The sequence below is a fragment of the Rhinolophus hipposideros genome (assembly GCF_964194185.1).
Source record: "Rhinolophus hipposideros genome assembly, chromosome: 21".
Taxonomy (NCBI): domain Eukaryota; kingdom Metazoa; phylum Chordata; class Mammalia; order Chiroptera; family Rhinolophidae; genus Rhinolophus; species Rhinolophus hipposideros.
In genome coordinates, this window is record NC_138067.1 from 39,412,151 (window position 1) to 39,434,730 (window position 22,580).

A 22,580-nucleotide genomic window follows, 5' to 3' on the forward strand; every position below is an offset into this window, starting at 1 on the left:
GTTGGGGTTGAGGGGGCAGGCCATGAACTCCTGGATCAACTGGGGCACCTGTTTTAGGCCTCTGTAGTGCGGGTGCGAAAATGGGAGACAGGATCTGATGAGAAAGGTAAAAGGAAACCCCTTCTGTGGGCCCCCTTTCCGTACTCCTCCCCCCTCTAGCCAGACCAGCCCCTCCCCACAATAAGCCCTATCTTGGCCCAGCGGTTACTCGGCAACCCCCAGAGGAAGGATAGAGCCGGGTGGGGAGACAGATAGGGAGGAAGAGTAACAGGAGGGGTAGGGAATGGCAGACGGGGGGGAGGGAGAGAACGCGAGACAGGGAAAGGAGAGGAGGAGGTGTGGAGGAGGAAGAGAAAGAGAGGGAAGAGATGAAGTGCCAGAAACTGGGAAACCCACAAACGGACAGAGAGACTAATGAAAACGCGCGAGAGATGGAAAAACAGAGATAGGAGACACAGAGACACACGGAGAGAGAGACAGAGGATTTGGGGACGAGATGGAGACGGTCTGTGAGGAGAGGATTGAAAGCATCAGTGTTAAAGAAATCTCTACAATGATGGTGAAGCAACCATGGAAAAAAGGTGAGATGAAGACAGGCGTGGAGATGGGCGTCATTTGACTTGGAGCCACAGTTGGGCGCACAAAGGGGCTGGGGACCCACAAGTCCACTGCCCAACAGGGAAAGTTAAAGGAGGGAGACCCCAAGCCTCTGGGCCACTTGGGACGCGGGGGTACCCGAGTGGGCGCCGACGGGGCTGGCCCAGCGGTAGCCCCGCCCGGAGCTGGGGTGAAGAGGGCCGGAGGCGCTGGCGCTGCGAGGGCGGGGACCGGACCTGCCTCGTCTCGCCCCAGGCCCCTCGCGCGATCCCCGCCCCCCAGGGCACGGGAAGGAAAGGGAAGGGAGGGCGGGAGAGGCGGCCGGAGGCTGGGGTTTCCCCAACCTCCCGGAGAGGAACTGGCACTTTGGGGTCCAGATTCTCAGCCTTTAGCGCTGCGGGGTCCTCCTCCTCCCCACTTCCGGACGCGCAGCTCCTCCCCACTCCCCCGCGCGTGGCACCCACGTGGGGCTTCCTCACCCCAATCTTGTAGAGTCGCACCCACCACCTCTCCCCCTGCGGCTGGACTCCTCGCTCAGCCCACTCCCTTCCATCCGCGATGTGGAGGGTTCGCTGCTCCCAGTAGGCCACCGTTTATCTCTCCTGCGCCCCTCTCCCGGTCCACCTTTCCCACGCGTCTCTCCTCTCTGTAAGCCCCTTCCCACGACCCAGTATTCTAGGTTTCCTAGGGGCTCGCTTCCTCAGCTGGGCTTCCTTCTCGCACGTCCACCTGTGAAGTACTCAGGGCACCTCCCCGGGCATCCCCCGTACCCCAGAGGTCTCCGCTTCTTTCCCGCTAGCTCCCCTCTTCCTACGAACTCGCGCCCACTTCTTCCCCGCATTTCTCACCCCCTCCCCTCTCTGCTCCACCCCCCGATCCCGCGTGTTCCTGGCGCCTGCTGTAACCTGGTCCACTTTTCCTGGCACCTCCGAGCTTCCTTTACCTAGCTTTTCTGTCCTTCTTGAATCTTCTCGCCTCACGACCCCTGAGCTCTGCGTCAGCTTTCCCCACTACTTCTCCTTGCTCAGCACTGGGGTCTTCGCTTCTCCCAAAGCGGGCACCCTGTCTTCAGCCCCTATCCCGCGACCCCCACACTCTAGTGCACCCAATAGCCCAAAGTCTTTTCTACCCCTCCCCCATTGCTTCTCTCCCTCTAGGGGACTCCCGCGCCTCGATCCTGCATGTTCCGGTCGCTCTCTAGAAGCTGTCCACTTCGTTCACTATCTCCTCTTCAAGACCAAACACCTGGGGGGGAGGGAGCTCTTTGAGACTCCCTCCCACGTTCCCAGCGCCCCCAGGGGTCCTCTCTCTCCAGTCAGTTTCCTCCGCTAGTTATTTCCTCCCCGACCCCAGCACGCCGGCGCCCGCTGGGGGCTCCCCTCCAAGGTCCCCTGCCCCTCCGAGCTCACTGTGGCTGTTTTCCACCGTTAGCACGCGGGTGACCTCCTTGGCGTAGTAGTCCGCCTCCGGCTCCGGCTCCGGCTCGGCGCTCTCTCCCGCCACCCGGTCGCGGGTACTGTTGTAAAGAGCCAGCACGGCCTCGGGCAGCGGGCCGGGCGGCACATCCCCCTGGCTCGGGGGGCTGGCGAGCCGCAGCTTGGACAGGATCTGGCCGCGGATGGCCTCGATGCGCTTCTTCTTCACCAGCTCCATGTCGATGGTCTTGCAGGTGGATAGTCCGGCGGCCGGCCGGCCCGGGGTGAGCACTAGTAGCCACAGCAGTGGCAGCAGCAGCGGCAGCAGCCGCAGCCCGGAGGGCGGCATGGGGGAGGCGGCGCCCCCGGCACTGCCGAGAGCGCTAGCGGGGCTGGGATGCGCAGAGGGAGGCCCCACCCCTACAGGGGCTGGGGGGGAGGTCTCCCGTGGAAAGGTAGGAGGGCCTGCGGGGAGGGGGAAGTTGAGGCCCTCGCGGAGGACGGAGGGGAAGCTCTAGCGGGTGGCTTCTCGGTATCCCACGGAAAAACCCGAGATGGGCGCGATCTGGTACCAGAGGTGGGTGGTCTCGAATAGGGGAGCTGAGGCAGGTCTGAGAGAGATCCCGTCTCCCAGACTCCGGAGAAGTGTCCTTGGATGCGCGGGGGCTCAGGAAAGGGGCGTGCGCCCGAGGTCTTGGGGTCAAGTCTTCGCGGGAGTCGGGTTTGTGGTTCCTGAGGGCTGGTCCGGAATGGGGGCGCCTGAGGGACGACGTGTAGGCACGGAGGGAGCAAGCGTCCGAGGCGGTGGGGGAGCAGTCTGCCGTTCCCAAGTGCTGCCTCCTCGCCTGGCAGCGCCTCGCCAAGCGGTCCCCGCGCCTCCGGCTCCCAACGGCAGCGGAAAAGTCTCAAAACTTTTTTCCCTCTTCTCCCTACCAGCTCGTCCCTCCTCCCGCTCCTCCTCCCCCTCCTCCCCGCAGTGGCGGCGGCGGGGGCGGCAGCGGCTCGTCTCAGACTCTGGGGCCTCGGGCTGCTCCTCGGCGGCTCCTTCCTCCGCTCCCGGCTGAGGCCGACCCGGCGGATGGCTCCGAGCCGGGGGGGTGCCCCGGAGGGGGCGTCCCCCCTGCCCCCGGCCGGGGGCCTAGCTGTCTGGCAGATCTGCGGCGGGAGGAGGGGGGTGGGACGGCCCGGGGCGCGAAGGGCGGCGGCGGTGGCGGGGACCGGCTGGGGCGGCGGGGGGTTTTGAAGCCGCCCCGGCCCCACCCAGGAAGCGCGCGGGGCGGGGGTGGCCCCCAGGGGTGAGGGCATGCGGGGGCCGGGCCACCGTTCTCAGCTCGCGTGGGCGGGCTCTGAGGGGGGTCCCTTAAGCCCCGGGGGAGGGGGCGGGCACCCCGGCCCCGCCCCACGAACAGGGTGCTGCCTCCTGGCGGCCGAGCGGGCGACCCGGATGCGTGTGCCTTTGAGGACTGTGTGTGTGGGGAGAGTGGGGGGGAGGCGGCTGGTCACCGGGAGGATGAAGACCTGGGGAGGAGCGCTCAATCAGTGGATGGGGACACAGTTGACAGGGAATCAGAAGAGGGGACGCAGAATAGAGAGTGGGAAGTTGGAGAGAGGGTCACCCAGATGGGGGACCTAGTGGGGAGAAGGGCACAGGAAGGGGAGCCCCAAGGAGAGGGGTCATAAGAGGGGCACCCAGAGTGGGGAGGAGATCAGAGTTTGAGAAGGATGGGGGAGGCAGGTCTGTCAGAAGGTGGGGGCCTGAGGAAGGAGGGTGTCAGTGGGAGGATTGGGCACAGGCCATCTGACAGGTCAGGAAGGCACCCACATCTGTCAGAACTGCTTTCCTTTATTGAACATTTCCATATGCAAGGCAGCCCCTTCTCTCCCAAACCCCTGGGACCCCACAGATGGCTGTCTCCATTTCACAGATAGGGAAACTAGGCCCCAGAGGGACAGCTACTGGGCTTCAGAGGTGCTAGCCAAGACAGAAGTCGCAGCGTGCCTTGGCTCCGGGCAGGGCTGAGGGTTTCCAGAGCCCAGACTTCTGACTATTGTGCCATCCTGCCCTTACTGGGTGTCCAGGTGTGGGGATGGGGGCCGGTGAGGCAGGGTCCCTCAGCATTCAACGCCATAGCGGTCAAAGTGACGCAGGAGCAGACCCAGCTCAAGGTGCACGGTGCCACCGGCGGCTGTGTGCAGGCGATAGCGGTCAGCCCCACTGTAGATGGTGTCCCCATGCAGCAGCTGAGGGCCACCACCCACGAAGGCCCGTGCCAGCTGCTCCCGCCAGCTGCCCAAGGGCCGCCACGTGGGGCAGTCCAGCTTGTGGGTGCCAGGACTGCTGGGTATATGGCAAAAGCCATAGCCTGCAAGCTGGCAGCGGCCAAAGCTGTCCTGGGACCAAACCTGGAGATGGAGCCGGGGCCAGCCTGCAGGAAAGGAGGGAGGGAAGAAGGGATGGGACAGCCGGGTCTCCAACTTGTGGATCCCCACTTCCTTGATCTCCACTGGGGACCTCAGGTAGTCCCTTCCCCCTGGGTTTCTTCCCCAGCCTCTTTGGACTCCCACCTCAACATGGCGGCCAGAGGGATGTTTCTGAATCCATGTTCCTCCCCTGTTTAAAACCCTTCCATGGCTCCCCAGTGCCCTTGGTATAAAGTCCACCTCAACATTCAAGGCCCTTTGGATCTGGCCTCTGCTGACTTCCCTCTCTGGTTTCCATCTCAGTGTGGCCCAGTCGCCAGATGAGTAAGTACCGTGGGCCTTGTCCTGGACACCGCCCTTCTTCCCACCCCCTCGCCCTCCCTGTCCTCTCTGGGCTCAGAGCCTTCTTTCTTGCCCCCTCCAATCCACCTTCCACCTGGCATCTGAAAGCATCTATCTCCCCCTCCATAAGTTTGCCACTGTCCTCAGAATACAGTTCAGCTCCTCAGCTTGGTGGACAAAGCCCTTGGAGATCCAGTCCCGTTTCACCCTCCTTTCTAAGCCCCTCTGTGCTAGTCCCTGTCCCAGAAGCTGGAGACACATGGGTGAACAGAACAGACAAAAATTCTTGCCCTTATGTAGCTGACATCCTAGACCACGAACATAGTAAATAAGCAAATTATAGGGTATGTCAGATGGTGATAACTGCTCTGGAAAAAAATAAAGGTGGGTAGGGTGGGGGTGGGGATGCAGTTTTAGAAAGGTGGGGATCAAGAAAAGCTTCACTGAGGTAACATTTGAGCAAATGCTTAAAGGAGAGAAGGACTGGGCCATGTGGACATCTAGGGAAGAGTGCTCCCAGCAGAGGGAACAGCTGGTACAAAAGGCCTGAGATGGGAGCTTCCAGGGAGGCCAGTGTGGCAGGAGGCCACTGAGAGAGGGAGAAGGGAGGAGGTGACAGCACTAGATCCAAGCCTTGTGATCCATGGTAAGGCTTTGGCTTTTATCCTGAGAGACATGGGACATAGAGGGTTCTTAGCACAGGAGGAATGTGACTTAGGGTTTTCCATGAGTTTAGGGTGGGAACACCACTGAAGAGGCTACTGTAATGGCCCAGGTGAGAGCTTCGGGTGGACAGACCAGGGTGCCAGGGGAAAGGGGGGAGAAGTGGTGAGGTTTAGCATGCATTCCAAAAGTAGAGCCAGTGGGATTTCCTGATGGACAGAATGGGGCAGGGGGAGGGGGGCATTCAGGAAAAGAGGAGGCAAGGATGATATGCCCACACGGGGGGGTCTGGGAGTCTGAAGAGTTAAAGGACAGTCGCCTGCCTCGCCCTCTAATCCATCACCCTTTAAAAGCAAAATCTGACTTCTTAGTCACCTGCTGTGGCTCCCTAGTGTCCAGGAGATGACCTCAGCTCTGCAGCCTGACATTCAAGGCCCTGCCACCTCACCCCTTGCAGTCCTCCAGTTTTACCTCCATCCTCCAAATGCCCTGGCTCACTTTACCCTTTGTGCCTTCTGCACACAGCTCTCTGCCTAGAAACCTCTTCCTTCCTTCTGCCTTAGTAGCCTACTGGATCTTCACAGCAAAGCTCAAACATCCCCTCCTCCAGGAAGCTTTCCCTGAACTCCCTGGCAGTCAGGAGCCTCTTCTTGGCTCCCACAGCTCTCTATAATCCCCCAATCCAGCCCTGCCCACTCTGGGCTGCCACTTTCTGGGGACAGCTCTGTCTCCCCCATGGGATGGTGAACCCTGTGAGGACAGGGCTGGGGGGCTGTCTCAATCACTGACATCTTCCTGACATCACCCACCATAGGACAGGTACTCAGTAAATATTATTTATATTGCTGAAATACATGGCGTATTTACCTAGGCTATTTCCTGGAATCCACTTCTCTCTAATGACCCAAATTTTCCATCAGAAAAGATTTTCTGATACCATTCCTCCCCCGCATACTCATTTCCACTCTGAACAGCTGAGGAGCTCTGCCTGAGAACAGCCACCAGCCCTGCCTCTCTCTTATAACCCCTCCCAGCTTCCTCCTGACTAAAAACTCTCTTGGTTTGTCTCTTTCAAAGCCACCTCCTCTCTCCCCCTGGTCCCCACCTTCCCCTTTCTCTCTCCACCCCTGGCCTCTGACACACTCTGGAGCCAGCCCAGAGAAGTCTCAGATCAGCCTCTCCAGGACCAAGCCTGGCCGGGAAAGGGACCCAAAGGGCATGGGAGCAGGGAAAGGACTTGGTGTTCCCAGTCCCAGCAGCATGGCGTGCTGCTAACCCTCCTCCCTTCAGCCAGGTCCAGAGCCCAGGCCAGGAACCCACCTTGGAGACCTTTGGTGGCGAAGTGCAGGTCGATGGGATGGGACCAGTAGGCCATGTCCCCTACTTGGGGGGTGTCCACCTGCGTTTGGCCCTCCCGTATGCCTGACAGGAGCTTCCATGCTGCCCCTGCAATGAGAGCCAGAACACCAATGGGGCAGGGAGAGGTCGGAGGCAGCCGTCATGAAGGGGATGTCATTGTGGCTGTAGGACCGTTTCTCCCTGGCACTGGGGGGCAGGGGTTACAAAATGTGGACTCTGGAGCCAAATGTCTGTGTTCAAATCCTGGGACTACTTCTTCCTGTCTGTGCACCCTTGGGCAAGTTACTTTTCCCTGCCTCAGTCTCCCTATCTGTTAAGTGGGTGTAATAATAATGCATTCCATGTTGTTTTGTGAGCAGATTAAATGAACTAATATGCACAAAGCACTTAGAACAGTGCCTGGGGCATGGTGAGTGCTGGATAAGTGTTGGGTATCATTTTGTTATTATTCTTACCCCACATTTAGAGGCCTAGTCCAAGGACTAAGATGGGGGCAAGGATGCCCTTCATGAAAAAGCCTGAGCACACACGAAAGGTACGTAATACCAGTCCTACTGAGGGTGATGATAATAGCGAAAATGCACCAAAGGCTTACCAAATGTCAGATGCTGTGCTATGCACTTTCATCATGAATTAGTTTAATCCACCCTCTGGACTCGTAATCCCCATAGCCCAAGAGGCCCTGCATGGCCTGGCCTGTACCCACATTCCTGAACTCATCTCCTATCACTCTCCCCATCTGTCCCCACCCTCTAGCTTCGCTGATCCTATTTTTGTTTCCCTCCCCAGGGCCTTTGCACTGGCTGTTCCCTCTGCCTAGAAAGCTCTGTTCCTGGATATCCCCATGTCTGGCTTTTTTTCATCCTTCAGGATCAGCTCAAGTTCCACTTTTACAGAGGGGTTCTCCCTCACCCTTCTATCCCAAACTAGGCCCTATCGTATTATCTTATCTCGTTTCTTTCCAGTACATACCACTGTCTGTAATCATTACACTCACTTCTTTATTTGATTATTGATTTGTCTCCCCCATCTTGTGAGCCCCTGAAGAGCAGGAAGCTTGTACACAGCTGGGTCCCCAGGACCTCAAACGCAGATCTTGGTACACAGAAGGTGCTCAATAAATGTCTGTTGGACCAATAAGTGAGCCTAGGAGGCAGGGACTAATACCGGGGATGCCAAAAAAATGTATACACATTTTCAGAGATGGTCAACGTTGCTCAAGCAGTAGGTCGCCGTAATCAGAAGTGTCTGGACACTGGACACTGATGGTAACCACTTTTAGCACCTCTTGTAATTGCAGAAGTCAAACGTGACTTGTATTCATCTTTTATTATTATTATTATTATTATTATTATTATTATTGGGGAATATTGAGGAACAGTGTGTTTTTCCAGGATGTCAAGTCATTGTTTTTTCAATCTAGTTGTGGAGTGCGCAGTTCACTGGCCCATGTGGGAATCAAACCGGCAACCTTGTTAAGAGCTCGCCCTCTTAACCAACTGAGCCATCTTGCCACCAACTGAGCCATCCAGCCGCCCCTGTATTCGTCTTTTGTAACTGGTATATATTATTACAATCTAATATTTTTTTCCTTTCTTAAAATGTGTACACATTTTTTCGGCACCCTCTGTATAATCCCCATTTTACAGGCAAAGAAACAGACTCTGAGAAGGAAAGTCAGTTGTCCCTTCATTCTATGCACATTTATTGAACACGTGCTGTGTGCCAAGCACTATTCTCCACAGCAGGACCGCAGCAGACCAAGGTCCCATGGTGTAGTGGGACTCAAACTGAGCTCTGTCTGACTGCAGAGCCCAAGCCCTTTATCCAATTGCCCCCAAGCTCTCTGCTGGATAAAATGCCCCCCACAACAGCTCCTTGAAATAACAAAAACTTTATGAGTTGTTGCTCCCTCTGGGCTAGGGGAGGAAAGCACCAGGCCTTGAGTCAGGCTTTTCACATATAATACTTCCCAACACCCCTGTGAGGGACAAATATCCCACTTCACAAATGAGGAAACTGAGGCTCCAAGAGGGGAAAGCACCTGCTCGGGGTCACAGAGCAGGTGAATGGTGGGACCCAGAATGGAAACCAAGTTTGACTCCAGAACCTGCCTCTTCATCAGCTCTGCTGAAGGAACACAGTTTCCCAGGGAATCTCAACCACCACCCTGGCCACCAGTGGAATTGCAAAGGACCCAGGGCCGGAAGAGATGATGATGACAACAGCCACATTCCTTTCATGGGCATTTATCTGTGCTGGGCAACATATCAAGGGCTTTACAAACAAGATTCCATCCAATTTTTACACAAGCCAGGCAGACACTGAGCACTTACTAGGCCAGGCCCTCTCCTAAGTGCCATTGTTATTCATTCAGTCCTTATAACCACCCCATAAGGTAGGTGGTTGTTATTCCCATGTACAGTCAGGGAAAGTGTCAAGGTCACAAAATTAATAAGCAACAGCTGGTTTTGAACCTAGGCAGTCTGTGCTCTTAACTTCAATACTATGCTGCCTCTCAGTTGCTATTAGCTTCACTTTCAGACAAGCAAACTGAGGCTTGGTCAAGTCCAAAGGCCCCCAATTAATAGGTGGCGGAGTTAGTATTTGAGCCCAGATCTGGAGGTCTTAACACAGGATACTATACCAGGCTCTACTGCCTCCCATGGGGAGGCATGAAAACTGGGCCCTTCGAGGTCCCTCCTGGGCCATGTGGATGAACTTGGATGACTGCCAGAATGGAGTTCCTACCTTCTCACAGAGAATTATGAACACAGGAGGGTAGTCTCTCTGTAAATTTAGGATGGAAATTTCCATTTTACAGTAACTCAATAAATGGAGACTGCTAAGCAAAGGCTTAAGAGCTAGGAGGGTCCCAAGGCACCCCTGAGACAGTGAATGAAGTAGGGTTGGGGCTGTCTGGTGTTCTGAGGATTGGATTGTGTGTGTGTGTGGTCTAGGCTATAGTCCCATATCCTTAAGGGCTATGTGTTCAGAGGTGGGAGCCAGAGCTTCCAGAGATGGGATGGAAAGGGTTAAGAAGGGAGCCCGAAATTCACATGTACACAGTGTAGTCAGGGTTAGGAGTGCTGAGAGCCGATGTAATACAAGGAGCAGCGTACAAGGAGCAGCGACAGGGCCAGTTGGTCAAGGAAAGAGGGTGGAATCTCTAGGCTGGGGGTCTTGGTGGGGAAATGAACCAGGCCCCGCAATACCTGTGTGCACGCCCCACTTGCAGAAGAGGCTATTTTCTGAGAAACCGGTGGCCCCCACGATCTGCCCAATCACGTGCGCCTCAGCCATGGCCCTGAGGGGAAAAATATAATCACAGCCCTGTTAAGGACACTATTTCCACCTGACAGATGGGAAAACCAAGGCTTTCCAAATAAGGGGCAGCACTAGGATTCCAAGCTAGTTTCGTCAAACCACTGAGGCTGGGGTCTGAACCATGATCCTAATTGCCTTTCCAGGAGAGTCTCGAAAAAAATGAGGGCTGGGCTGAGGAACTGGCGTCTAACTCAGCCGGCCCCTAAAATAAACTCTTCCTCTTAGTGCAGCGGAAAGCCCCGCCTCAAGGGTCAAGGCCCCGCCTACAAGCATAAAAGCTCCGCCTCCTAGTGTCGTAGGCTCCCCCCAGCTGCCTGAAGCGCATGCGTTTTAAGTGCAGGACCACCAAAGCCCCGCCTCTAAGCATACGCATGCGCTATTCCTATTTCAGAACACCTAACGGTTAGGAGGGGTGAAAGCGGCAGCGGTGGTAGGAGTTCATGGGCCTGACCTGTCCCTCTCTCCGCGGGCGCTGACTTCCCAGGCCTAGTTCGCGCCTCTCCCAGGACCTTCTGGACAGCAAGAGATCTGAGGTGCCGAGCCTTTCGCCGTCGCGCCCGCCTTCGGCCTCCCTGGTTGTTACTAGGGCAACAGCAACCTCCCTTCCTTGCCTTATTGGCCCTAGCTGTCCATGTGGGCGGGGCTAAAGTGTGATAGACGTTCTCTCCATTTTGGGAAAAGCGTCTCCCAGTCACAACGCAAGGTTCTGCCATTTGGGGCGTGGCCTGACAGCTGCCATCTTGAGTGTGGCTGAGGAAGTTGGAGCGCCAACTGTATTTCCCAGATAATTGTCTTAACAAAATAAACAAATCCGTCGATTCCCCGTACCCCTCCAAACTCCCCTCCAACGGGGACCACCAACCGGAGACTTGAGCCAGGGCCAAGGGGGACTCCCCCGCAGAAGAATGCACCCTTCTGCTTCATGACTGGGAAAAAAAATCCTTACTCAAGTTGGGGAGGGGGTTTTCCTTCCTTTTTTAAAGTTCCCCAGGGTCCAAGGGACTGATAATCCAACTTCCCTCTCAGAAATACTGCCCAGTTCTGTTAGTGCTGATTCTGAGCAAGGAGGGGGGTGTGGTGAAGGGGTGGAAATGAGGAACTGAGGCTCCTTTATCTGCAGAAAATGCGCTCTAGAAGACTGGTAATTTGTGTGACATTGCACAGCTCTAAGGTTTCAGTTTTCTCATCCCCGTAGTGGACACAAGGACAATGACTGAGCCAGAGGCTCTCATTCTGAATTCCTGAGCAGTGCCCTTCCCACTTTCTTAAATAGAGTTTAACCATAGTGCCTTATTCCCCCAGCCCAGACCAGGAGTCCAAAGGGAACCTACCCTCTTAGTCCCTTACTTTTTAGCAAAATGGGGCAACATTTCAATACGACAATATTTATATAAGGGGCTGGGCCGGTGGCTCAGGTGGTTAGAGCTCCGTGCTCCTAATGTCCGAAGGCTGTGGGCTCGATTCCCACATGGGCCAGTGGGCTCTCAACCACAAGGTTGCCAGGTTCAATTCCTGACTCCTGCAAGAGACGGTGGGCTCCGCCCCCTGCAACTAGCAATGGCAACTGGACTTGGAGCTGAGCTGCGCCCTCCACAACTAAGACTGAAAGGACAACCACTTGACTTGGAAAATGTCCTGGAAGTATACACTGTTCCCCAATAAAGTCCCCAATAAAATCTTTTTAAAAAATTTATATAAATAAAATTATTCAATGGGATAACATTTCACTATAGGCATTGAAAGCTACCATGTGTTGTTATTTCTTTGTGTCAGCCCCCCAAAACGAATCTTTTTGCATACACAATCTCCTTTAGTCGTCAGACATGTCGCTGGGTAAGTAATATTATCAGCTTAATTTAAGATGAAAAAAATAGAGCAAAATCATTCGCTTTAAGCCAAATTGATCATAATTCCATTTGACTCTGTCCCAAAACTTTGCTCTTAACCTCTCTGTTATCTTACCTCTCTTGGATACATGTCTCCCAGAATCAAAGGATTATGGGGTGTCATCCAGATGCTATCACTTCCCACATCCAATCAGTCATCAAGTCCTGTCAGTGCTCCTTAAATATTTTTTCTTTAATTGGTTTCTTCCCCACTGGCTGATATTAGTGATTAAGAAAATGCTTCCCAGGTCAACTGCCTGGATTTAAGTCTTGGCTCTGCCCCTTCTGTGTGACCTTTAGCCCTCAGTGCCTTATTTTCTTCATTTGTACCATGAGAATGAATGATGGTACCCACCTCAGACTATTGTCAAGATTTAATGAATGTATGAAGCTGTTTTAAAATATGTCCACAGATTTTTTGACATCCCTTCTTTCATTAGGTAGAACCTAATTCCTCTCCCCTTGAGTGTAGGCTGCACTTTCTAGCTAATAGAGTGTGGTAGAAGTGCTGTGTGACCTCCAAACCAGGCCATAAAAGGCATCGAGGTATCCTCCTCCATCTCTCTCGGATGGTTCACTTTGAGAGAGATCAGCCATCACGAGGTGACAACAGTACAGCAGTCAATGGAGAGACCCAAATGGGGAAGAACTGAGGCCTCCTGACAACAATTAGCACCATGTGAGTGACCAATCTTGGAAACAGATATTTCAGCCTCAGATCTTCAGATGACTATTGCACTTGACCAACATGCTAACTGTAGCTTCATGAGCCACCCTGCGCCAGAACCACCAGCTAAGCTGTCGCCAGATTCCTGACCTACAGAAACTATGTCAGTGATAAATATTTGTTGTTTTAAGCCACTGAGTATGGGGGGTAATTTGTCATGCAGCAATAATAGATAACTAATAAAATATGTAATGAATTCAGGATAGTGCCTGGCACATAGGAAGCACTGTAATGTTTGCTGTTATTACTGGGGTTTTTTATTGTTACTGAAATGAAATATTTTACATATTTTTCCAAGAAGCACAGTGAATATGTACTTTTTGCTTTTTATTTTTAACTTTTTAAAAATTTTGTTAAAATATACATAACATAAAATTTATATCTGAACCATTTAGTGGCATTAAGTACATGCACATGATTGTGCACCCAATCTCTAGAACTCTTTTTCATTTTGCAAAACTGAAACTCTGTACCCATGAAACAACAACTTCCCATCTTTCCCTTCCCCAGTCCCCGACAACCACCATTCTACTTAGTGTCTCTATGAATTTGACTGCTCTAGGTACCTTGTATAAGTAGAATCATTTAGTATTTGTTTGTCCTTTTATGATTGGCTAATTTCATTTAGCATAATATCCTCAAGGATCATCCATATTGTAGTGCATATCAGAATTTCCTTCCTTTTAAAGGCCGAATAATATTCAATTGTATATACACACCCCATTTTGTTTATCCATTCATCTGTTAGTGGACACTGGGTTGCTTCCACTTTTTGGGCTATTGTGAATAATGCTGCTATGAACATGGGTGTACAAATATCTCGTCAAGACCCTGCTTTCAGTTCTTTGGGGTGTATACCCAGAAGAGGAATTGCTAGGTCATATGGTAATTCTATTTTTAAGTTTTTGAGGAACTGCCATACTGCTTTCCATAGTGACTGTATATATTGTTTCACATCTTGCTTTTTTCACTCAGTGAAGCATCTTGGAAATTTATCCATGTCAGTATGTAAAGATCTAGCTTACTGTTTTTCAAAAATAACTGTTTTGAAGTATAATATATGTACAGAAAAGTGCACAAATCAAAAATAAGGAGCTAGGTCAAATTTCACGAACTGAACTCACATGGTAACTCAGCTCAAGAAAAGAACACAAGCAGCTCCCCAGGAAGCTTGTCATGTGTCTTCCAGGATGCCCCCAAGGGTAACCACTGGCTGGACTTTTAACAACATGCATTCATTTTGCCTGTTTTTGTACTTTATATAAATGAAATCACACAGTATGTATAGTTTTGTGTCTGCCGCCTTTTGCTCAGAGTTTTGTTTCCGAAATTCATTTATGCTTTTTCTTGGGGCTGTAGGTCTTGTTCATTCTCATTGCTTTATAAGTTTCCTGTGTGTGGAGATGCTACATTTATTTATCCATCTGTTGATGGGAATTTATCTTTTTGTTGGACATATGTTCACATCTAGTTGGAATGGAATTGTTGGGTCATAGGATATGTTCAGCTATAGTAGACATCGTCCAGCAGTTTTCCTGGTGGTTGGGCCAATTTGCAATGTATGAGAGTTCCTCTTTCTCCACATCCTTACCAACCCTTGGTGATGGAGTTCTTTTTCATTTTGGCCATTCTGGTGGGTGTGTATTGATATTGAATTATTTTAATTTGCATTTTCTTGATGACTAATTGAGTACTTTTATTAATGTCCATTGTTCTTTGTATTTCCTCTTTTGCGAAGTTTCTGTTCAATTATTTTGCATATAATTTTGTATATATATGTATATATATATATATATATATATATATATATATATATATATATTTCATAACTCATTATTTCCAACAGCAAATCCTCCTAAGAACAAGGGAGGATTCTCCTATATAATCATAATACCAATTAAACATTTTCCAAAGTATCAATTTAACATTGATACAAAACTATCATCTAATTTATTGTTTATATTCAAATTTCCCCCATTGTCCCAATAACATACTTTATCACCATCTGCTCTCCATCCAAGATCACACTTTGTATTTAGTTGTCATGTTTCCTTACTCACCTTTAATCTAGAACAGGCCTGCCAGGTTTTACATTTTTTGTTATTGTTTTGTTTTTCATGACAGGGACATTTTTGAGGGGCACAGGCCAGACACTTTATAGAGTGTCCCTCAGTTTGGCTTTGTCTCATGTTTTCTCGTGGTTAGATTCAGAGGATGGATTTTGAGCAAGAAAACCACAGACATGATGTTGTGTCCTTCTCAGTGCATGCCAGGGGGAATGAAGTCTATTTGTTCCATACTGGTAATGTCAACTTCTATACCTTAAAGTGATGTCTGCCAATCTTCTCCATTAATACTAATTTTTCCCCTTTGTAATAAATATAATAAGTCATCTGTGGGAAAATACTTTGAGACTAGATAAATATCCTGTTCCTTGTTGAACTTTCCTCAATGGTTTAAGCCTCCATTGATGATACTGGTTAGAAATTCATGTTTAGTATTCCAGGACCATCACAAACCCTAAAAGGCCTGGGTCTCTCGTGACCCCCTAAAAAGGGTGCATTTGTGGGGACTGTACAAGGTTGATGGTGGCCAGAGAGATCTAAATGGAAGTGAATGAATCTCAAGGGTGGCCTAGCGGGACGAAGGGACCCATGGAACTCGGAGATTCGGTAAAACATTGAGGTTGGTGGGAATTCATGCCCCCATCCCACTACTATGTGCTGAAGGCCTGCTTTGTGCTAGGCGCTGTTCTAGGCCCTGAGCCACCGCAGTGAACAAAACATCAAATCTCAGGCCCTCTGCAGGTGACACTGATTGAGAGGATTGAAACTACAAACAGAAACATATACAGTAGTCTCCGCCTCCTGCCTGGTTTGGCTTTCCACTGTTTCAGTTACTTGAGGTCAACCACAGTCTGAAAATATTAAATGGAAAGTTCCAGAAATAAACAATCCATGAGTTTTAAATGGTGTGCTATCCTCAATAGTATGATGAAACCTCATGCAGTCCCGCTCCATCCTGCTCAGGATGTGAATCATCCCTTTGTTCAACGAATCAATGTTATCTGCCCGTTAGTCACTATAGTAGCTTTCTTGGTTATCAGATTGACTGTTACCTTATCAAAGTGCTTATGTTCAAGTAACTTTTACCATCGGAAAATCAATAGTAGCTTAACACGGTATGTCACAATGCCTATGGCATTCACCTCTCTTCATCTCATCACATAGGTATTTTATCATCTCACGTCATCACAAGAAGGGTGAGTACAGGACAATAAGACATTCTGAGAGAGATACCACATTCACATAACTATACCAAGTTATAATTAGTCTATTTATTATTGTTAATCTTTTACTGTGCTTAATTTATAAATTAAACTTTATCATAGGTAGATATAGGGAAACATAGTAAATACAGAGATTGGTACTATCCAGGGCTTCAGGTCTCCTCCACTGGGGAGCTTGGAGAAAGGGGACGATTGTAATATGTTTCACAGTGATAAGCGATATGAAAAAGCAACCGGAGCAAGGTTAAAGATGTAGAGTAATAGGGTATCTCTCCCAGAGAAAACAATCCTGCTCCCACTTCCCTCTCATCTACCCTCCCGTGGGTCTCCCTACCTGCCCTCTGCCAGAAACTGTGGCTGATTCAAGTACACTTGCAGACGCCATCTGTTCTCCCCAGGAATGGGGCCTGTGCCAGCTCTAGAGTCTGGTCTCTTGGCACAGAGCCCTGGAGCGCTGGAGCGAGGGAACTCTGGCTGGCCCCACACCAGGCTGGGGAATCCTCTAGTTTGGCTGACTGGAACTGATGAGATGGAGGGCTTCTGGGAAGGGGAAGCCAGTGCAAGCTGGGTGGGCTCCCTGAAGGAGGTTGAGGCCAGTAGGTCAAGGAGAATCCCCTAATCAGATTAATGGAGATGGATATAAATAATAATATGTATAAACATCATCAAACATGTTCAGAGCCTACTTTGCCATGCTTTGGGCAAATGTTGGATATTTTTATCACACGTAATCAAAGTGGTTTATGTATATTATCACATCTAAGAGGCGGGAAATATTTACCCCATTTTACAGATGAAGAAATTGGGGTTCAGAGAGGTGACGCCATTATCCAGAGGTCACACAGCAAGTGCCTTGAAGAGCCTGGGAAGGAACTCAGGTCTGTGTTAGTCCAAACACTGACTCAACCACCACATGTACCACCTGATAACCAGCGCATCACCCCATTCTCCGTCTACTCCCACCTCAATCTCCTTTCCCTGGAAGCCCCCACCCCACCACCTTCTGCCTCTGCTTCCTCCCCCTCCCTGGGGACTACAGGGAACACAGCCCTCGGTTACAACTGCCGCCTAGTTTCAGTTAACCTTGGTCAAGTGAACACACATCTCTGAGCCTCAGTTTCTTGATCCGCAAAATAGGGATAGAGAAATAGAGCTATGGAGAGAAATCAATGCAGTGATGATGCGGGTGGTCTGCATCAGTGTGGTCTGCGCTCAGTGAACTGGTTAGCGGTGTGCTCTTAGGCAAATACCTAACCTCTCCAGACCTGTTTCCTTCTCTGTACTACAGGACAAGTGAGAGTGCCTCTTAGGTTGTTCTGAGGACTAAATGTTCTCGCGTATATGTAAAGCACTAAGAATCGGGCACACAGTTGGCCGAAGTTGCTATTGCTATTAATGGGCAGGGGGTGGTGGGGGGTAGGTGGAGGCTGGGCTAAGCCAGGAAGGCCCTGCATGATCAATTAGGATCGGGGACGGCCCCTCCTCCGCCCCGCAGCGCTTGGGCCTGGGCTCTGGGGATCAGGGCTTGCTGTTCTGGAGATCCCCGCCTGCTCCGTCACACCTGGGGTGGCAGGGGCTACTGTCAGGCGCTGAGGTCGGCCTTCAAGGCCCGCTCCCCTGCCGCGCGGAGGGCGGAGCCGGGAGGCCGCCGCCCCGCCCCCATTCCTGCCCCTGGTCGCTGCCCGCCGAGCGCGGAGAGGGGCGCCAAGCGGAGTGCGAGGACTCCGCTCCTCCAGGCCCAGGCCCCGGGGATCGCGGGGCTCACTGAGGTCCCCATCCCCCAGTGGCAGGGTCCTGGTGGGTTTCAGCGTAAGGGCCCAGGAGATCCTGGCATCAGGCCTTGGGCGGTGAGTGAGGGGCGCGGGTGGGGGGCACCGCCCCACCCTCGGGTCCTCGCATTGGGGTTGGGAAGGCAAACCTATGGCGAGAAAATCGACTCAAGCCAGGTTTAGAGTGAGAGCGAGTGGCTTGGAGGTCCCCAGGGTGATCCTGGGGCGAGAAGAATATTTGTGATTGAGTGTGTACAAGTGTGTGGTGGGTTGGGGGTATGGGAGGTGTGCCAAGGAGCATTCTGATAAAACAGGAGGTACCTGGGGAGCTGGTGGGTGTGCAGAGGGTTGTGTGGGAGCATGGATGTGGATGGAGTAAGCCAGGGGTGCGTGGACAGGGTGTTTGGGGCAGGTGTGCAAGGGAAGTGATGGGAAAAGGGGAGAGTATCTTTGTGGGAAGCCTGTGCGTATGTGTGCGAATGGGGGGATCTGATACTGGGGGGATTAGGAGTGTGCAAGGAGCCACTTGGATGAGTGTGTAAGAAGGGTGGGGTGTTTTCTGGGAGCCGATGTCGTCTGGGGCAAGTATGCAAGGAGTCCTTGGGAGGTGAAAGCATAGTTTTGAGGTGGGGGTTGGGCTTGTCTGAATGGGTTTGTGCTCAGGGACTTGGGTATTCAAGTGTTCAGGTTTGGGCACAGGGGGTGTGAACTAGAGTGAAGTGCAAAGCGTCACTGGGAAGGAGTGTGGGGGAAAGGGGTCATGTGTGATCCCAGAATGGGGCAAGTAAGTGTGTAAACATGGTTTGGAATAATGTGCAACAGGTATGTAGTTTTTGCCTGAGCAGAGAGAAGGCCAGAACTGAATGTCCAGACGCCTGAGTTCTCTTCATAACTTGGACCAGCCTCTTTTATTCTCTGGGCCTCAGCTTTGCCATCTGTAAAATGGGTCTGAGGATTGTTGAACTAACTAGTCTTTTCCTGGAGTCTCTCCAGAGCTGGGAGTCAGGAGAAGGATGAAGGTGAGTCTTTTACAACTTGTCTTTTTCTTTCTCCTACCCCAGGAGCCTCTCCCCCAGCCATGGATAGCCCCAGTCTCCGAGAGCTCCAACAGCCTCTGCTGGCAGGCGTAGACTGCAAGATCCCCATCCAGAAGCCTGGCGAGCCTGAGCTGGGGTCCCTCTTTGGAGAGACGGTCTTTGCTGAGTCTCTGAGGGGTTGGCAGTTCTTGCCACCACCTCTTCCCTCTGTGAGCCCTTACCTGGAGGAACCAGGGCCCGCTGACCTTGAGGTAGGAGCAGCAGGTCTTAGTGGGAGCTGGGGGAGGGAGCTGGAGGTGAACCCAGCTGTGTCTAACATCTGACAGGCTGGCGGCCAGGTTACCTGGCTTTAGCCTGAAGTCTCACTTTCCAGCTGTGTATGAGCTTTCTAGATTTCCAGCTGTAGTTTTCCTGTCCTCCCTCTCCCGTTTTCTTTAGCTGTTTTTCTGTGTTGTTTTTTGTTTGTTTGTTTTTTTTTAACCTGTCATTTTTGTTTCCTTGCTTTTGGCTCTCTGTCTGTCTTCCCTCTGATTTCTGAGTCCCCTGCTCTTTACCTGTCCATTTCTCTTCAGAGCCTATGCACCTCTGGCCTCTGTCATCCATGGCCTCTTTTTTTTCAAGTTAATGTCACTTTTATAATTTTTTATTCCTTGTACATAGTGTCAAGCTCATCTTTTATTAGTATTTCTTAAATATGGTTTCCCATTTACTATTGCTGTATAAGAAGTCACTGCAAAACTTAAGCTTGAAACAATAATCATTATCACTTGTGGTGTCTGTGGGTCAGGAATTTGGGAAGAATTTTGTTGGGTGTTTCTGCCTCAGAATCTTTCATGAGGTTGCAGTCAGCCAGCGGCTAAGATTTGGAACAGTCAGGGGCTGAAGTAGCTGGGGGCTGGCTGGGTATCTCTCTCTTCATGTAGTCTTGGGGTTTCTTCATGGGTCTCCCCCTGTGGGCTGGTTTGGGCTTCCTTCCATCATGACAGCTTCAGGGCAGTCAGACCTGTTAATGTGCCTCCAGCCTCCAGCGTGAGTGTCTCAGTAAAGCAGGAGCTGCCTCACATTTTCTAACATAGGAAGTCATGTGGCATTACTTCCACCAGATTCCATCAATTATGAGTGAGCCACATCCTGTCCAGACTCAAGGACAAGGGACACAGACTTCACGCTTGAAGGGAAGGTATCAGTCACACTGTAAGAAGAGCACCAGGATGGGAGAGAGGATTGTGGCCATTTTGGGAGACACAGTCTGCCACATTGTGGCAGCGAGTGTCACTGACATTGTACATGTCTGATCATTGCATTGTTTGAGGACTTTCAAGGCCTTATTATTTCTGTTCGCTCTATTCACAGTTCCTTATGTACTTGGTTATCTTTGACTCCATGCTGGTCATCTTATTTGCAAAATTATTATTAAGAAAAATTATTTTGCAGTCTAGGATGAAGGGACCTTCTTTCACAGAGGATTTGGTTTGCTTTGATCAGCTGCATAGGGGCACTACTAAAGACAATCTTTTTAAAAGATTTTATTGGGGAAGGGGAACAGGACTTTATTGGGGAACAGTGTGTACTTCCAGGACTTTTTCTTTCCAAGTCAAGTTGTCTTTTCAGTCTTAGTTGTGGAGGGTGCCGATCAGCTTCAAGTTGTTGTCCTTTCAATCTTAGTTGTGGAGGGCGCAGCTCAGCTCCAGGTCCAGTTGCTGTTGCTAGTTGCTGGGGGCGCAGCCCACCATCCCTTGTGGGAGTCAAATCGGCAACCTTGTAGTTGAGAGGATGCGCTCCAACCAACTGAGCCATCTGGGAGCTCAGCGGCAGCTCAGCTCAAGGTGCCGTGTTCAGTCTTAGTTGCAGGGGGCGCTGCCCACCATCCCTTGTGGGACTCGAGGAGTTGAACCAGCAACCTTGTGGTTGAGAGCCCACTGGCTCATGTGGGAATCGAACCGGCAGCCTTCTGAGTTAGGAGCACGGAGCTCTAACTGCCTGAGCCAACAGGCCGGCCCTAAAGATAATTTTTAATCTAGTTCAAGATTTGATTGAAAAGTCAATTTTTCTGGGATTGGCAAATGTCTGCAGGGCAAAAAGGCCTTTTCTGTTCATTTGACCTCTTTGTTAACTTTGATTTTCATTTCAGTTTTGGCCTTACAGTAGCTCCTTAAAGTACTGTGAGCTATTTGATGCAAGATTTAAAAAAAATAAATTCTTTATTTAGGTTATAAAATTTCAGCAGATACGTTTGAAACTAGTACCTTAGGCCACCAAAATGTCTCTCCTAATATCTATCTTTTTAAGGTTTCTATCCCTATCGATGTCTGTTTCTACTTCAGAGGCACTTAACTTTTTTTTTTTTAATTTTTTTTAAGTGTGTGTTTCCAGGATCCATCAGCTCCAAGTCAAATAGTTATTTCAATCTAGTTGTAGAGGGCGCAGTTTACAGTGGCCCATGTGGGGATTAAACAGGCAACCTTGTTGTTAAGAGCACCGCACTCTAACCAACTGAGCTAACTGGCCGCTCCACTTCACAGGCATTTAGCTCAGATATTACAAGCAGTTGTAGTATCCACAATTGGACATGTAAATTCAAAATTGAAATCAAAGCTTTGGTTGTGGGTGGGTTCTTCTCTGGAGATATGGTCCCCTCAAAGAGATCCAGGATGTAGAAAAGTCAAGAGCCTGTATCCTGGAACGTTTTTTCTGTCTTGATGTTTCTGGGGAGGCCCTGGTATTGATCTTTGGGGGCTATGGGGAGCAGAGCAGTGGGGCAGGGAAGGTGGGTAGAGAAGCCCACCCAGGCCCTCTCCTGCCCATAGGATGTGTCGTCCAGTGACAGTGACTCAGACTGGGATGGCAGCAACCTCCTTTCCCCGCTCCTACCCCATGACCATCTCGGCTTGGCTGTCTTCTCTATGCTGTGCTGTTTCTGGCCTGTGGGCATCGCCGCCTTCTGCCTGGCCCAGAAGGTCAGTGTGTGGGGCTGGGAGGGGACTGGATATAAAAGAAAAAAATGCATTCAAAATACAAAACAAAATAGAGGAGCTAGGCCTGGGGGGCGAAGGGGAGGGAAGGTGGAGAGAGTTTGCAGGCAAACATTCCAGGGTAACATGAGGTGTGTTTCACAGAGGGCTGCTGAGGGAAGAACCTGAACTCAAATCCTAAGTCTGCCACTCTCTGTGGGCAAGCCACTCAACTTCCCTGGGCCTCCTTTTCCTCATCAGTGAAATGGGAGTAATTCCTGCCTCAGGCTCATTATGAGCATCAAATGAGTTCGAATGGCGGCAAACAGTAATACATGTGTGTTTTTATTAGTCACCCAGTCTTCTCAGTGCCCAACTGTGCCTGACCCAGAGTGGTGCTCCGTGTTTGTTTTTGGAATATATGAATGAATGCATGGGTGTGTCCTGTGGGGAAGGGACTGGGGCTTCGGAAGCAGGGTGGAAAGAGGATGCCCAAGTCACCACTGCCCAACACCTCCACAGACCAACAAGGCTTGGGCCAAGGGGGACATCCAGGGGGCAGGGGCTGCCTCCCGCCGCGCCTTCCTGCTGGGGGTCCTGGCTGTCGGGCTGGGCGTGTGCACGTATGCAGCCGCCCTGGTGACCCTGGCCGCCTACCTGGCCTCCCGAGACCCACCCTAGCTGCTCTGCGGCTCCCACGGTGAACCAGAGGCCTGCAGCCCAGCACGTCCTCAGGCGGACTGGAGAATCCAGGTGCATGTGGGGGTGGCAGTGTCCAGCAATGGGACCAAGCTGGA

At 51.1% G+C, this 22,580-nt stretch overlaps 3 protein-coding genes across 6 annotated transcripts in view; 1 reads left to right on the forward strand and 2 right to left on the reverse strand.

Annotated features, from left to right (window-relative positions):
• Positions 1-3,200, reverse strand: part of TGFB1 (transforming growth factor beta 1) — a 14,370-nt gene extending 11,170 nt beyond the window's left edge. Inside the window, exon 1 of the mRNA XM_081031988.1 lies at positions 2,007-3,200. Coding sequence (XP_080888114.1) covers positions 2,007-2,361 — 355 coding nt within the window. The 5' untranslated portion in view covers positions 2,362-3,200. The remainder of the gene's footprint in view (positions 1-2,006) is intronic.
• TMEM91 (transmembrane protein 91) lies at positions 505-22,464 on the forward strand (the record flags this gene model as incomplete). 4 transcript variants are annotated; one of them, XM_081031993.1, is made up of 4 exons in its annotated part: positions 505-581; positions 18,857-19,083; positions 21,640-21,789; positions 22,306-22,464. In XM_081031993.1, the coding sequence occupies exons 1-4, from the start codon at positions 554-556 to the stop codon at positions 22,462-22,464; spliced, it is 564 nt and encodes a 187-aa protein (XP_080888119.1). In that variant the 5' UTR covers positions 505-553. The 4 variants fall into 4 exon arrangements, with proteins under 4 accessions (XP_080888119.1, XP_080888121.1, XP_080888118.1 ...); XM_081031995.1 differs by lacking the exon at positions 22,306-22,464 and adding an exon at positions 21,949-22,069; XM_081031992.1 differs by lacking the exon at positions 22,306-22,464 and having other exon boundaries at positions 21,640-21,972.
• Positions 3,840-10,717, reverse strand: B9D2 (B9 domain containing 2). Its single transcript, XM_081031996.1, has 4 exons — positions 10,576-10,717; positions 10,013-10,104; positions 6,759-6,884; positions 3,840-4,438 (listed from the first exon to the last, which is right to left on the reverse strand). The coding sequence occupies exons 2-4, from the start codon at positions 10,098-10,100 to the stop codon at positions 4,125-4,127; spliced, it is 528 nt and encodes a 175-aa protein (XP_080888122.1). The 5' UTR covers positions 10,101-10,104; positions 10,576-10,717; the 3' UTR covers positions 3,840-4,124.
• Positions 22,465-22,580: the final 116 nt, after the last annotated feature.

Excerpts from the sequence above, each read along its gene's own strand:
- B9D2 (XM_081031996.1), bottom strand. The coding sequence starts at position 10,100 with ATGGCTGAGGCGCACGTGATTGGGCAGATCGTGGGGGCCACCGGTTTC. Across the intron at positions 6,885-10,012 it reads CAAGTGGGGCGTGCACACAG|GGGCAGCATGGAAGCTCCTG; the intron begins GTATTGCGGGGC and ends CTCTCATTGCAG. Across the intron at positions 4,439-6,758 it reads CGCCACCAAAGGTCTCCAAG|GCTGGCCCCGGCTCCATCTC; the intron begins GTGGGTTCCTGG and ends CCTTTCCTGCAG.